This window comes from Geotrypetes seraphini, chromosome 10 (assembly GCF_902459505.1).
Source record: "Geotrypetes seraphini chromosome 10, aGeoSer1.1, whole genome shotgun sequence".
Taxonomy (NCBI): domain Eukaryota; kingdom Metazoa; phylum Chordata; class Amphibia; order Gymnophiona; family Dermophiidae; genus Geotrypetes; species Geotrypetes seraphini.
The window spans coordinates 144199111-144213619 of record NC_047093.1 but is presented as its reverse complement, the minus strand read 5'-3'; the positions used below and the strand labels follow the sequence as shown (position 1 = coordinate 144213619).

At 47.0% G+C, this 14509-nt stretch overlaps 1 protein-coding gene across 1 annotated transcript in view; it reads right to left on the bottom strand.

The window, feature by feature from the left end:
• Positions 1 to 14509, bottom strand: part of GYS1 (glycogen synthase 1) — a 34111-nt gene that overhangs the window by 2990 nt on the left and 16612 nt on the right. The window contains 4 exon segments of the mRNA XM_033962008.1: positions 8895 to 9058; positions 10859 to 10954; positions 11067 to 11193; positions 11277 to 11390. Of these exon segments, the coding sequence (XP_033817899.1) occupies positions 8895 to 9058; positions 10859 to 10954; positions 11067 to 11193; positions 11277 to 11390 (501 nt within the window).

The following is a 14509-nucleotide window of genomic DNA, read 5'->3' as shown; positions in this document are numbered from 1 at the left end:
GAGTTCGCAACTGCCACACCGTGCATGCGCGAGTGCCTTCCCGCCTGACACAGGGCACGTGTCTCCTCAGTTCAGATAGCTAACATAGAAGCCAACCAGGGGAGGTGGGTGGGTTGAGAGAATAGGTGCTGGGTGGGTTAGAATAGCTACCAACTGTCCCTGGATAACACCTGTTACGGTAAATAACTGTGCTTTATCCCAGGACAAAAAAGGCAGCCTATCCTCAACATGTGGGTGACCTCCAAGTTAACCAGAATGGAATGGTGGGAGTGTTTGCAATTCAGGAGAATAAATTTTGTAACACTGCCTGGCCAAAATGGCCATCCCGTCTGGAAAATGCATCCAGACAATAATGAGAAGTGAAGGAATGAACCGAGGACCAAGTGGTAGCTTTACAGATTTCCTCAATAGGAGTAGATCTAAGGAAAAATACTGATGCCGCCATGGCTCTGACTTTTTGGGCTATGACTCGACTCTGTATATGCAGTCCAGCCTGAGCATAGCAGAAAGAGATGCAAGCAGCTAACCAGTTGGAGATGGTGCGCTTGGAAATTGGATGTCCCAACTTGTTTGGATCAAAGGAGACAAAAAGTTGAGGAGCAGATCTGTGTGGCTTAGTCCTTTGCAAGTAAAAAATCAAAGCACGCTTACAGTTCAAAGTATGAAGAGCTGTTTCTCCAGGATGCGAATGAGGCTTTGCAAAAAAACACTGGAAGTACAATGGATTGGTTGAGATGAAATTCTGAAACCACTTTAGGTAAGAATTTAAGATGAGTACGAAGAACCACCTTGTCATGATAGAATACTGTGAAAGGTAGGTCTGCTACTAAAGCTTGTAATTCACTGACTGCGAGCAGACTTGAGAGCAATGAGAAAAACCACTTTCCAAGTGAGATATTTGAGATGAGCTGAAGCCATTGGTTCAAAAGGAGGCTTCATCAATTGAGCAAGAACAATATTGAGATCCCAAACCACCGGAGGAGGTTTGAGAGGTGGTTTGACACTGAAAAGTCCTTTCATAAATCTGGAAACCACAGGATGAGCAGAGAGGGGTTTCCCTTCTATAGGCTGATGAAAAGCAGCAATTGCACTGAGATGGCTTTGAATGGAAGTGGATTTGAGGCCTGATTGAGATAAATGTAAGAGATAATCCAAAACTGAAGACAAGGAGGTAGATTGAGGCTCTTTGTGATGAATGGTGCACCAAGCAGAAAATCTAGCCCATTTCTGATTGTAGCATTGTTTAGTGGTAGGCTTCCTGGAAGCCTCTATAATGTCCTTGACAGGCTGAGAAAACTATAATGTGGCTGTCAGGTTGAGAGGTACCAAACTGTCAGGTGCAGAGACTGCAGGTTGGGATGAAGTAGAGACCCCTGACTCTATGTAAGCAGAGAGGGAAAAATACTGGTAGAAGTAGTGGCTCCCTGCTTCTGAGTTGACGTAGAAGGGTAAACCAAGGTTGCCTGGGCCACTGAACAGCTATCAGAATTATGGTGGCATGTTCCTGTTTGAGTTTGACAAGTGTCTTGAGAATGAGAGGGAATTGAGGGAACGCACAGAGAAACTGATTTGTCCATTCCAGGAGAAAATCATCTGCCTCCAGTCGGTGAGGGGAGTATATCCTGGAGCAGAACTGAGGCTGTTGCTGTGGGAAGATGCGAAGAGATCTATCTGAGGAGTCCCCCACTGAGAAAAAATGTGATGAAGAGGCGAGGAATGGAGTGTCCATTAGTGAGGTTGTAGAAGACGACTCAATTTGTCCACCAGACAGTTTTTCTCTCCTTGAATTTAGACAGCTTTCAGGAAGGTGCTGCCTAATGCCAAACTTTCAGAGCTTCCTGACAAAGAGGGAAAGATCCTGTGCCTCCCTGCTTGTTGACATAGTACATGGTGACTTGGTTGTACGTCCGAATGAGGACCACCTGGTTGTGAAGAAGATGCTGAAAAGCTTTGAGAGCATTGAAGATCGCTCTGAGTTCCAACAGATTGATATGACACTGATGATCTGTGCTGGACCAATGGCCTTAAGTACAGAGATCATCGAGATGAGCCCCCCCCCCCCCACAAGCGTAGGTCGAAGAATCTGTTGTGAAGACCTTCTGATGAGAGGGCGTTTGAAACAGTAAACCTCTGGAGAGATTGGAAGACAGCATCCATCAGTGGAGAGACTGTCTCAACGAAGGAGTCACTCTGATGTGTTGAGACGGTGGGTCAAAAGCCTGAGCCCACTGAGATGACAGTGTCCACCGAGGAATTCTGAGATGAAGTCTGGCAAAAGGAGTCACGTGAACTGTAGAAGCCATGTGACCTAGAAGAACCATCATGTGTCTTGCTGAAATCGAAGGCAGAGATGAAGAAGAGCATCCTGACGTTGAATAGGAAGGAAAGCGCTGAGTGGAACAGTGTCCAGGACAGCTCCGATGAACTGTAGAGTTTGAGAGGGCTGTAGCTGGGATTTTGGAAAGTTGATTTCAAACTCCAAACTTTGGATGAACCACATAGTCCGTTGGATCGCTACAATAACCCCCTGAGATGTTGAATTTTGATGAGCTAGTCGTTCAGGTACGGGAACACCTGTAGACCATGATTCCACAGAGCTGCTGCTACTACAACTAGGCACTTGGTAAACATTCTTGGAGATGGAGCCAGGCCGAAGGGTAGCACTCTGTATTGGAAATGTAGATTTCCCACCTGAAATCTGAGGAACTATTGAGAGGCTGGATGAATAGGAATGTGAGTGTAAGCCTCTTTGAGATCTAGAGAACATAACCAATCATTCTGATCTAGAAGGGGATAAAGGGATGCCAGAGACAGCATGCAAAAATTTTCTTTGACAAGAAATTTGTTGAGTGCTCCGAGGTCCAATTTAGGATGCAGATCACCCGTCTTCTGCGGAACTAGGAAGTAACGGGAGTAAAAACCCCTGCTCTGCTGTTCCAAAGGAACTTCCTCGATGGCACGGAGACGAAGCAGAGCTTGAGCTTCCTGAAGATGAAGGGTGGTCTGTGATGAATTGGAAAGATACTCTCTTGGAGGAAGATCCGGTGGAATCTGGGTGAAGAGAGTAACCTTCCCTGATGAATGAGAGTACCGATCTCCCATCGTTGGTAAAAATGATGGCGATAACCCCCAATGGGAAGGGGAGAGGACAGAGGCAGAACGATTGAGGGTATGCTCTGTATCAGATGGTCAAAAAGGCTGAGAGGCCTTAGGCGCGGCAAGAGTCTGAGGTTTTTGCTGCCTTTGCTGTTGTAATTGTTTCTTAGGAGGCGCTCGTGTATAATGAGCTGCTCTCTGAGGAAAACGCCTCTGGTAAGATGCAAGAGGCCTGAAGCCCTTAGAAGTGGAAGGCTTAGGCTTAGGTCGAGTGATGGAAGCAAAACGATTTTTCATGCTCAGACAATTGTTTAGTAGCTGCCTCAATCGAGTCATCAAACAATTCATTGCCCTGACAAGGGATGTTGGCCAGACGATCTTGAAGATTGGGGTCCATGTCTACAGTGCGGAGCCAGGCAAGCTGGCGCATTGCCACTGAGGTTGTGACCCTCGAAGAAAGGTCAAATGCATCAGAGTGGGAGTCAGATGCTGGAACTCTGGAAGTCAATGTTGAGGAATATACCTGAAAAAAATCAGGCAGGGCGTCAACCAAATGCTTGAAATAATAGTAATTCAAAACTCTAGCTGCCATAAGATAATTTTGATACAAGCGACGACCAAATTTGTCCATGGTCCTTCCCTCTCTTCCAGGAGTGACAGTGGCATAAACTTTGGCAGGATTGGTCCTTTTCAGAGAAGACTCTACAAGAAGGGACTGATGGTATAACTGAGATTTCTCGAAGCCCTTGCAGTGGACCATCCTGCAACGAGATTCCAGCTTTCTTGGAACAGCAGGAATGGAATAAGGTGTTTCAAGATTGCATCTGAGAAAGAAATCTATTAATGGGTAATTTGAGAGACTCCGCAGGAGGATGAGACATACCCATATCCTCTAAGTACTCCGTAGAGTACTTGGAATCAGAGTGGAATGTAGAAAAGACACCTGATTCGAGAAGGGTGGCTTCGAAGGGAAGGTGACCTTGAGGCGCCTCACAAAGCAGAGAACGAAGGTGAAGCCTCTCTACTGATAACTGAGGTTGAATATGCAGGTACAGATGACTCACTGAGAGAATGGATAGAATCCCTCGCAGCAGAATTGGAGGCCTCGAAGAGTCTCTAGGCCTGGAAGAGCGAGATATGTCTCGAGAAGATGACCTGGGCCTCCATGGGTACCTCGACTGATGTGGAGAACTGTGCCTCGAACCAGGCAGATCCCACCGAGAGGAACGTTGAGGAGTCCTCGCCCTATACCTCGAAAAGGGCAGCGCCTTATGAGGAAGGAGAGTTGGAGGCTTGAGATCGAGGTTGAGACACCAAAAAGGACTGAGCTCCTTGTGTCGAGGTAGCTCGAGGCACTGGCAAGGACTACCTCCTTGTACAGAGTGCTTAGGCTCCAGATGAGATACTCGCAAAGACTGGACTCCTTGCATTGAGTGTATAATATCTTCTTAAGGCACTCCCAAGGACTCGACTCCTTGTGATACTGCTGAGTGCTCAGGCTGGGCTGCAGGAAGCAGAGTCGAGGCAGGAGTATGTTTGGCAAGCATATTACCAAACTCCTGAGGCATAATGGTCTGGATCATAGCTTCCAAATGTGAAACCGAGACTTGATCTGATACATTTGGTGTGGCTATAGTCTCCGAGGGAAAGGAGGAAGAATGATGCTTTGATTTGGAGACATGTTTTTGGGCAGCTTCAGAACCACTGCTGGAACAGACTGCTGCACTACCTGACCTGAGGAAGACAGCGAGGAAAGCGGATTCTCAGGAGAAGACTTAGCAGATTTGCTCAAGGACTTCCCAAACGAGGAAGGTTTGATTAAAGTCGAGGCGGGAGTCCCGTAGAACACTTAACCGGAGCTTAGGTCAAGACCGGGGTTAGTGGATCCATACCGCCGAAGATTTTCTCCACCTGAACTCGACATTTAATGTCGAGGTTGAAGAGTAGCACAGTGGGCACACAACTCTTGAACCTGTGACCGACCAGGACATACAACTGAAAAATAGCCGCAGCAAAATCGAAGCCCTCAGGCTGAGGCCGTAAGATAGGCCCCGCTGTGACATGAAGAAAATTAAAAAAAATAAAAATAAAAAATTTTGGCATTTTCTTTAAGTAAAATAAAAACATGCAAAAAACACAGCGACCCTGTCTTAAAAAGAACACAAGCTGCGGTTAGAGAAGGCATGAATTAGGCTGAGTTTAGCGCAGTGTCGAAATAGGACTTCTCAGCTCCGCGGAAAACTGAGGAGATGCGTGCCCTGTGTCGGGCGGGAAGGCACTCACACGTGTGGTGCGGCAGTCACAAACTTTCTAAAGTTCTTCAAGCAAGTCTGCTTGTGAAGCTGTCCGCATCCAGGCTCTGTGGATAACGTCATTCACATGTTGAGAATAGGTTGCCTGCTTGTCCTGGGATAATCCATGCTACCGATCCAGGGCAAGTAGTGGCTTCCCCCATGTCTTTCTCAATAACACTATGGATTTTTACTCCAAACCTTTCTTAAAACCTTATCTGCTCTTACCACAACCTCTGGTAATGCATTCCAGAGCTTAACTATTCTCTGAGTGGAAAAAAAAATTCCTCCTATTGGTTTTAAAAGTATTTCCCTGCAACTTCATCGAGTGTCCCTAGTCTTTGTAATTTTTGACAGAGTGAAAAATCAATCCACTTGTACCTGTTCTACTCCACTCAGGATTTTGTAGACTTCAATCATATCTTCCCCCTCAGCTGCCTCTTTTCCAAGCTGAAGAGCCCTAACAAGAGGAGTTCCAGCCCCTTTATCATCTTGGTCACTCTTCTTTGAACCAGAATTCCTGACTGCAGTGAGATTTGCTCCTGCCTGGACTACCTTCTGTTGATGTCTAAGCTAACAGCTCTTCGTGGGCTTATCATAAGATACGGGATGTATATGTGAAATGGCAGGCAGACCTGGGCGAGTTCTATGGAACCCAGGGGGACACTAATGCATAGGATGTTTAGCACATAGCGGTTTCTCTCTCTTTGGGGTATTAGGGGAGGTTGGGAGAGAAGGGGTGGGGAGTTTACAAATAATTAAAAATAGTATGGAGAGTGTTTCTGACAATCACTATTGCTGTTCTTAGTGTGTTATTTGCTTTATATTATGAATGTGCAATATTGTATATTTTTCTGGTTGGCTCTCTTTGAATAAACAAATATACAAAAAAGAAAAAGAAAAATAGCCACTGGTTACCATGACGAGGGCGCCCGCTCCTTTCACATCCCCTATGTCCCCTCACACACTCCAGCAAGGACATGGGCAAAGTGGACCCATCCCCTGGGATTATTACTGCCCAGCCGGCGTGTTAACGAACTGGCAGCTTTGCATGAGTCAATGCAATATTTTGAATTAAACTTTTTAAGGAGCACCGCGTCGAGCCCAAGAAAAGGCCAAATATACTGAATGCTGAGGGGTTTCATGGATTTCTGTCCAGTTTTTCTGGCAGAATTTTTGTTTTTCCCTTTTTCGTTCTTTCTTATACAAATTTTTATAGTTCTTCCCTTTCCTCCCGTGCCTGTTTGTGTAGGTCAGTCTTGTTATTTCATTTTGGTTGTTGTTTTCTTGTATTATTTTAAAGTTTTTGGGTTGTTCTGTTTTACTTAAATTGTATGTAAAACCGCTTTGAATTCAGATAAGGCAGAGTATCAAAATTTTAATAAACTTTGGAAACTTCTAAGGAGGGGTGATAACATCGGGACTGGGAATAGGTCAGAGCCCATATGCTGCCGACTGCGGGTCGCTTCAGGTGAGATAAAGTCATGTCATTGGCATTCCCCTGATGGCACAAATGCAGATTCAGAAACGCATCATCTAATGAGCTGATCGCCCTAGATTCAGATGCGCCACTAGGACTAGCACTGGCAACTGATCTGCACACCAGGCTGTTTGTACTCTACCTCGATTCCCCCCGTTTTATGGATAAGGAGGGTTTGGCGGTTATGGTCAGGCCACGTCAATTTAGCAAGTGGGGGGAGGGAGGAGCAAGCAAGATTCAGGTGCTGTTACCTCCACATCTAAAACACAGTTTGTGCGCTAGGCAAGCTGACAAAATCCCACCCAATGACACAGGGGGGGGGGTCTCTAGGATATTAACCATCGTGTAGAGAGAGCAACAGCACTTTCTAAGGGGTAATATGATAGAGGTGGAGTGGAAAGGATCATTTCTTAAAAGAGATGTCCATAGGCCATTATTGAGATGGACTTAGGGAAATCCACAGCTTATTCCTAGGATAAGCAGCGTAAAATCTGTTTTACTACTTGGGATCTAGCTATGTACTTGGGACAAGGGTTGGCCACTGTTGGATACTGGGCTTGATGGACCTTCAGTCTGTCCCAGTATGGCAGCTCTTATGTGACATCACTGACATCACTGATGAGGCTGGCTTTTAGGCATTGGTGGAATAAGGCATTATGACATCACAATCTCAGCTCTGGAATGTTGCTACTCGTTGGGTTTCTTCCTGGTACTTGGGACCTGGGTTGGCCACTGTTGGAAACAGGATACTGGGCTTGATGGACCTTCAGTCTGTCCCAGTATGGCAATTCTTATATTCTTATGCGAGCCAAGTATAGGACAGTGAAGCCATTGTAACATCACTGATGAGGTTGGCTCTTAGGCACTGGTGGAATGAGAGGCATTATGACATCACAATCTCAGCTCTGGAATGTTGCTACTCTTTGGGTTTCTACCTGGTTCTTGGGACCTGGGTTGGCCACTGTTAGAAAAAAGGATACTGGGCTTGATGGACCTTCAGTCTGTCCCAGTATTGCAGCTCTTATGTTCTTATATGAGCCAAATACTGTATAGAACAATGAAGCCATTGTGACATCACTGCTGAGGTTGGCTCTTAGGCATTATGACATCATGAACTCATCTCTGGAATGTTGCTACTCTTTGGGTTTCTACCTGGTTCTTGGGACCTGGGTTGGCCACTGCTGGAAACAGGATACTGGGCTTGATGGAACTTCAGTCTGTCCCAGTATGGCAATTCTTACGATCTTAACAGGATGCTGCTCAAGACAGTAAACTGGGGTTCTCCTTACACAGAAGGCACATGGATAGAAAACAGACAACCAGTCCAAATCACGCCCTTGCGATAGGCAAAACTTAGGAACATGAGGGCACAAACACGGGTGTCTTGTAGGATTCTAAATTAGGAGGGGGAAAGCAGGTCCCAGGATTATCCGAGGTTCTTAAACCGCCAAGGCCTCATTTGTCACCTGTGGATTTAATTACAGCAACCCAGGCCTCAGTGTCAAAAAATGTTCAGTCACTGCAACACAGAAAGCTTTGTGACCGTTTCAAATCTCACAAAATCCAGCATGACAACAGATGAGGCCCCTGTGGAGGGCCATTGATGATTTCAAAGGACTGTGGATGTGGTACGTGAGTTGCTTGGGCCAGGCTGACATATTTTTACATTGAGGTGGCAGTATAGCTACTCAGGCACTAGAAGGAGAAAGGGCATTGCCGATTCCCGAGGAGGTTAGTAAGGACCAGAGGAAGGGCCGTCCATTACACATCCTGCCAGAAGGGTTCAGGCACTGTCAGGAAGGATGCCAATGGGAAACACAGATATTTAAGCAGTGACTGCTGAAGACGAGAGCTGTAGAGGGAAACATGTGCTGACGGGAGGGAGGAAGAGACTGGGGCATTCTTGTACCTGGTGATCGATCAGGGTGGTGGAGCTGGAAGCCACTTCGGCTTTCATGGTACAAAGAAAGTGAGAGCGCGAGTCTACTCACACCAAGCAGGTCAGCTAAGAGCCGTGGTCCACTCACCCTGCCCAGGTACTTCCAGTCCAGCAGGTCTGAAAGACGCTCTGTCCGGTTGCGCTGGATAATCCGCTGGCGTCTTGACTGCTGGCAGAAGCTGTACAAGAAAGACGTGAGCTGCGTGCAGGAGTCGTCAAGACCTCGGTAGCGCCGGTCCAAGATGTAGATACCTGCCAGGAGGGAAACCAGTAAGAGCGAGACTGAGAGAGACTAGCAGCTTTAGAAGAGACAACACCGAGACAGCCATCTAAAGGAGTTGGATGAACAGAGTAAAACCAAAGATACTACTATCATAAGTGGGGAATACGAACCTCCCAACCATGAAGAGCACCGAGGCAGTGGACTGACACTTCTGTTTGGGAAAGTGTGTATGTGTGAGGGGGGGGGGGCGGACAGGACCTTCTTAGGGATACTTTTGACCAATGTCCTGTAGTATTAAAGCAAAGACCCCAAAACTCACAAGACTAGCAAACTCACTGGAACCTAACAGAGACCACAAGTTCTGAGCAAATGCACGATCTGAGGACTCCTCCGTGCTGTGTTCATAGGAACCTCCATTTTCAGTTCAAGCCTTTTTTCTTTGACACTAGCATTTAGTGACTCCTGATCTCCGAGTCTTCTGTGGTTACTGGGAACTAGCCCTCCCCTGCAGTTCTCCCTCCAGCTCCCCCTTTCACTCACCACCTGAAGCCATGGCTCTGAAGGTACCACAACCCGGCTCATGGCTGCCCTGGAGCTGTCCAGAAAACGTCTGATCCTCTCTGCTACAGTCTCACTAAATGGGAACACTCCTACTATCTACTGCACTAGATCAGTTTTCTATGCAGTTCCAGTATACCAGCCCGTGCCAACAAGACCAGGGATAAAGAAAGATGCTGCCATAGGAAGGAGGAAAGTCTGGCATATCAGCACGCACAGGCCACAGGCTGTGGGGAACAGAGAAAAACGGTTGCAGATAAGGAGCATATGGCCTATTCAGTCTGCCCGTGCATTCCATCTACTCCCTCTTTCACCCCTTAGAGATTCTGTGTACTTACCCTAAGCTTTCTTGAATTCAGATACTGCCCATGGATGCACTGCCTCTGCCAGAATTCACCACCCTTTCCGTGAAGGAGTATTTCCTGAGGTTAGGTTCCAAGCCTATCCCCTTCCACCTTCATCCTATGCTCCCTCATTCCAGAGCTTCCTTTCAGATGAAGAGGTTCGCCTCTTGTGCATTTATGCCTCCTAAATTATACATATTGAGATGCTAAGTCTGTCCCGTATGCTTTGTGACAAAGACTGTGCACCATTTTAGCAGCTATCTTTTGGGAGCAAGTGCTATCTTTGGCTGGGGGCAGAAGGCGGCTTTGGCTATGCTGAAGTAGCTCCCATTCCTGGATCTGATTTGGAGGGTGCAGAGCACTGAGTGACAGGAGGCTTACCTGTCTACCAAAATAAACTCCAATAGTAACAAAGCAGACTGGTGAATTTTCCTAACCAAATTCCTCCCATTTCTGATTTTCTGGAAATAAGCTCTGCTAACTTCTTGGGGGAAACAGGCCGAGGAGGTCCAGTTTCAAGGCTGAATTTCTGCTGCATGAGCCTGCCACCATTAGAGGGCAGCAGAGACCAAAGGTCTGTGAAATAATTTGGCAAATTCTCATTGCCTTGGATTAAGGGCTGAACGCAGAGGGGGGGGAGGGGGAAGCGTTCCTAATCTGTTACTTAGTTAAAGGAATGAGGAAATAATACAGAAAATTGTGTGATTTGTTTGTAATATACAAAGGGTAGAACCCTCCCTCCCCCTTTCCTCCACCATGCTGCCTCTAATACATGCTTATAGCCAACATATTCCTGCAACAATCAATGCACATTAATAGGTTATTCTGAAACGACCATCACCTCATAATTTGCAGCGTAAAGGGCCTACAAGGAATCGGAGCTCAATGATCAGAACCTCAGTCCCCTCAGGGCTCGCCGACACTCACCATAGGAGGAAGGGTCGGCGATGTGCTCCTCCATAAAACAACCAAAGCCAGACAGGTTGGTGGAGATGCTGGGGATACCCATCACAGTGCATTCGGCTGGAAAGGGGAGGGGAAAAAAAAAGGAGAGAAAATAAGGTCCCATCATATTCAACTCAGGAAGGAAGCACATTAAGGGGAGCTACACAGAGAGGGGGAGGGGAAATCTTACCTGGTGTATAACCCCAGGGTTCATAGTAGGAAGGAAAGACGCCCAAGTGACATCCCCGTACAAACTCCTCATAATCCACAGGTAGGAGCGGACTGGTGGACGAGAGGAACTCGGGGTGGAAGATAACCTGTTTGAGAGAGGAGAGGCTGAGCCTCTGAATGAGAAGAAACCTGACCTCCTGCCCCCTGCCCCGTTCCCCTTCCTTCATACCTTGATCCTGTCAGCACTGCTGTTGAATAGACCGATCCTCCGAATAGTGGTAAGGATGGAGTCCGTAGAGTCATCTAACATATTGTGGGTACAGACGGGAGGGAAAGAGTGCCGCTGGGGAGAAGAGAGCAAGTCACAGGGTCATTCTCTGTCCCAGAAAAGAGATCTTACTCATCATTAATTAGAAACTAGGGGAGACTCTGTCTCTTAGGGTGTCAAAAGCGCGCCGGGACAAAGGCGTGCCCAATTGAGCGCAGCACGCGCCGCCGCACCGCTCTAAATTACTGTTTTTAGTGCTCCGACGGGGGGGGGCGTGGGGGGGAACCCCCCCCCACTTTACTTAATAGACATCGCGCCGCGTTGTGGGGGGGTGTGGGGGGTTGTAATCCCCCACATTTTACTGAAAACTTCACTTTTTCCCCATAACGCCGGCGCAATGTCTATTAAGTAAACTGGGGGGGTTCCCCAACAAAACCCCCCCGTCGGAGCACCTAAAAACTGTAATTTAGAGCGGCACAGTGGCGCGCGCTGCGCTCAATTGTCGGCGCGTGCTTTTGTCTTTCGCGCCGTTGTCTATGAACCGTCTCTTAGGACTGCCAGATTCTTTTGTAGGGTTTTTTGCACATTAAAAATTTTTTTTAAAAAAAAGACACTTTCCAAAGGAGAAATCCCATCCTAAATTGAACTGCAACATCTGGCTGACAGAAAAGAACAAATCCCCACCAGCCAAATGCAGCGATTCCGATATTGAAACCAGAATTACATTACATTGGTTTTCTCTCTGGAGAAAAGGAGGCTCAGGGGAGATATGATAGAGACCTTCAAGATCATGAGGGGCATAGAGAAAGTGGATAGGGACAGATTCATCAGACTGAAGGGGACAGCAAATACGAGGGGGCACTCTGAGAAACTGAAGGGAGATAGGTTCAAAACAAATGCAAGGAACTTTTTTTTCACCCAAAGGGTCGTGGACACTTGGAATGCGCTACCGGAGGAAGTGATCAGGCAGAGTACGGTACAGGGATTCAAGCAGGGATTGGATGGATTCCTGAGGGATAGAGGGATCGTGGGATACTGAGTGAGGAGCTGGGATGTAACACGAGTGTAGGAAGTTAACCAGGAAACGAGTAAACCAACCTGGTCGTGCATGTGTAGACCGGAGGGCTAGGACTTCGATAGGAAGGCAGGACTTAAATGGGAAACCAAGGTGGCAAGGGAGCCCCTTCTGATGATTCAGACAGGTCTTGACCTGTTTTGGGCCGCCGCAGGAGCGGACTGCTGGGCAGGATGGACCTGTGGTCTGACCCGGCGGAGGCACTGCTTATGTTCTTATGTTCTATCCCGCCAATACCTTTCAGTTCTAGGCGGTTTCATCCATTTAGTTACCCAAACAACCCATACAACTGGCCTTCAATAAGACCAACCACCGAGCCAGTCACTTGACAAGACTCACACAGGGTCATGCAACCAGTCCTCCATTTAACCCACTACCAATCCATATTTACCTGGCCACCCAACCAAATAGAAACCAATCATCCTTTCACATAGTCCCCTAACATACTTGTTCTTTCTCTGCATTTGATGCTATTCTTCTTAACCATTTAAAAGATTTCAATCTAACTGACATGGCTTACCAACGCTTTCACTTTTGTCTTACTAATCGTTCCTGCGCTGGTTCAATGCCCTCCTCACTATCACTCTGCTCAGGTGTCCCTCCAGAGGTTTGTCCTTGGTCCTAGACTTGTCAAACATTTTTCTTGCTCCACTAACGCTCTTGCTTCAGTCCCTTGGATTTACCTTTTTCGTTTTTTCCATTCAATTCTCAACTGCCTGATAGTTACTCTTTTATCTCTGGTAAACTGGATCAAGTTGCTGAATGGCTGACAATAAATACACTAAAAACTCATTAAAAACTGCCGTCGTGATTTTTTTCTCCTGCAGTGCCAGTACTCAATCCTTCATGCTTTACACTGAAAGGTAAGGCTCTTTTTTTAATTCTTGGACATCACTTTTGTCTTTTCTTTTTTTTTTTTTAGAAAAGAAAAAATAATTGAATACTTTTGTCTTTTCATGTTCATATATCTAGTGTCCCATAAACATTTCGGCCAGAAGGCACCCGAAGTGCACAGATGTCGATGTCTGCGCATGCACTGAGGCCCATCTTGCTGTAACCCTGAACCTGTCACTTCGGTGGGGGATCCTGGAGGAGGGGAGAGAAGCTGGCGAGAAGAGAGGTCGGTGCCAGCTGACTGCCTACAGGACGTGCCTCTCGCCAAGAGAGGCATATCCTTTAAGCAGTCAGCCCGTGCCTATCTCGTCGGGGTACACCTAGAATCTGCTGCGGCACACAGTTTGCAATACACTGATCTAAAGTAATATCTTCTTCTTTCCTTGCTCTTGGCCGCCTGCCCTCTATTTGGTCTCTTCTTAATAGGAAATCTTCTGTGTATTCATTTGCATTCTTTAGTTTTCTCTAAACTTATAATTCTCTTTTTATTGATCGTCCACATTATCAGCTCTGTCGTCCGCATTTTGACTTTGTACCATCGCTCAAAGTTTGACCACGTTTACTCCTCTTTATAAGTCTGAACACAGGCTCCTAATAACTTGTTGAATTCCTTATAAAACTTAGTATCCTCTCTTTCCAGATCCAGTCATCAGGTCTTGCTTTATTCATATTCAGTTTTCTTGCTCCTTATTCTGCTCAAAGGACACTTTGTTCAACCCAGCAACACCTTCTAACTATTCCCTCTTTCAGGCATATCATTCTAGACCAGTGGTCTCAAACTCACGGCCCTCCAGGTATTATTTTGCGGCCCGCGGTCTGTACTAGTGCTGCTCACTCTTTGCAGCGTCCTCCGGCTTCCCCCCTGGCCTCCCGCTCTTATCTTCAGATAATTACCGCAGCCTGCAGAGAGGATTGCCGATGCTGTAGCGATCCTTGCAGCCTGCCGTTGTCCTCAGCAGCATGTTTCCTCTACCGCGATCCTGCCCCTGATGTCAGAGGAGGGGGCGGGACCATGGCAGAGGGAACGTGCTGCGAAGGTCAATGGCAGCCTGCAAGGAACGCTACAACACCAGCGATCCTCTCTGCAGGTTGCAGTAATTAGCTGAAACTAAGACCAGGAGGCCATGGTGGGGGGAAGCTGGAGGATGCTGCAAAGAATGGGGGAACATGCAGGCCTTCGGGTGGGGGAAAGATTTATAAACTATAAAGAGTTTCACCTCATGCA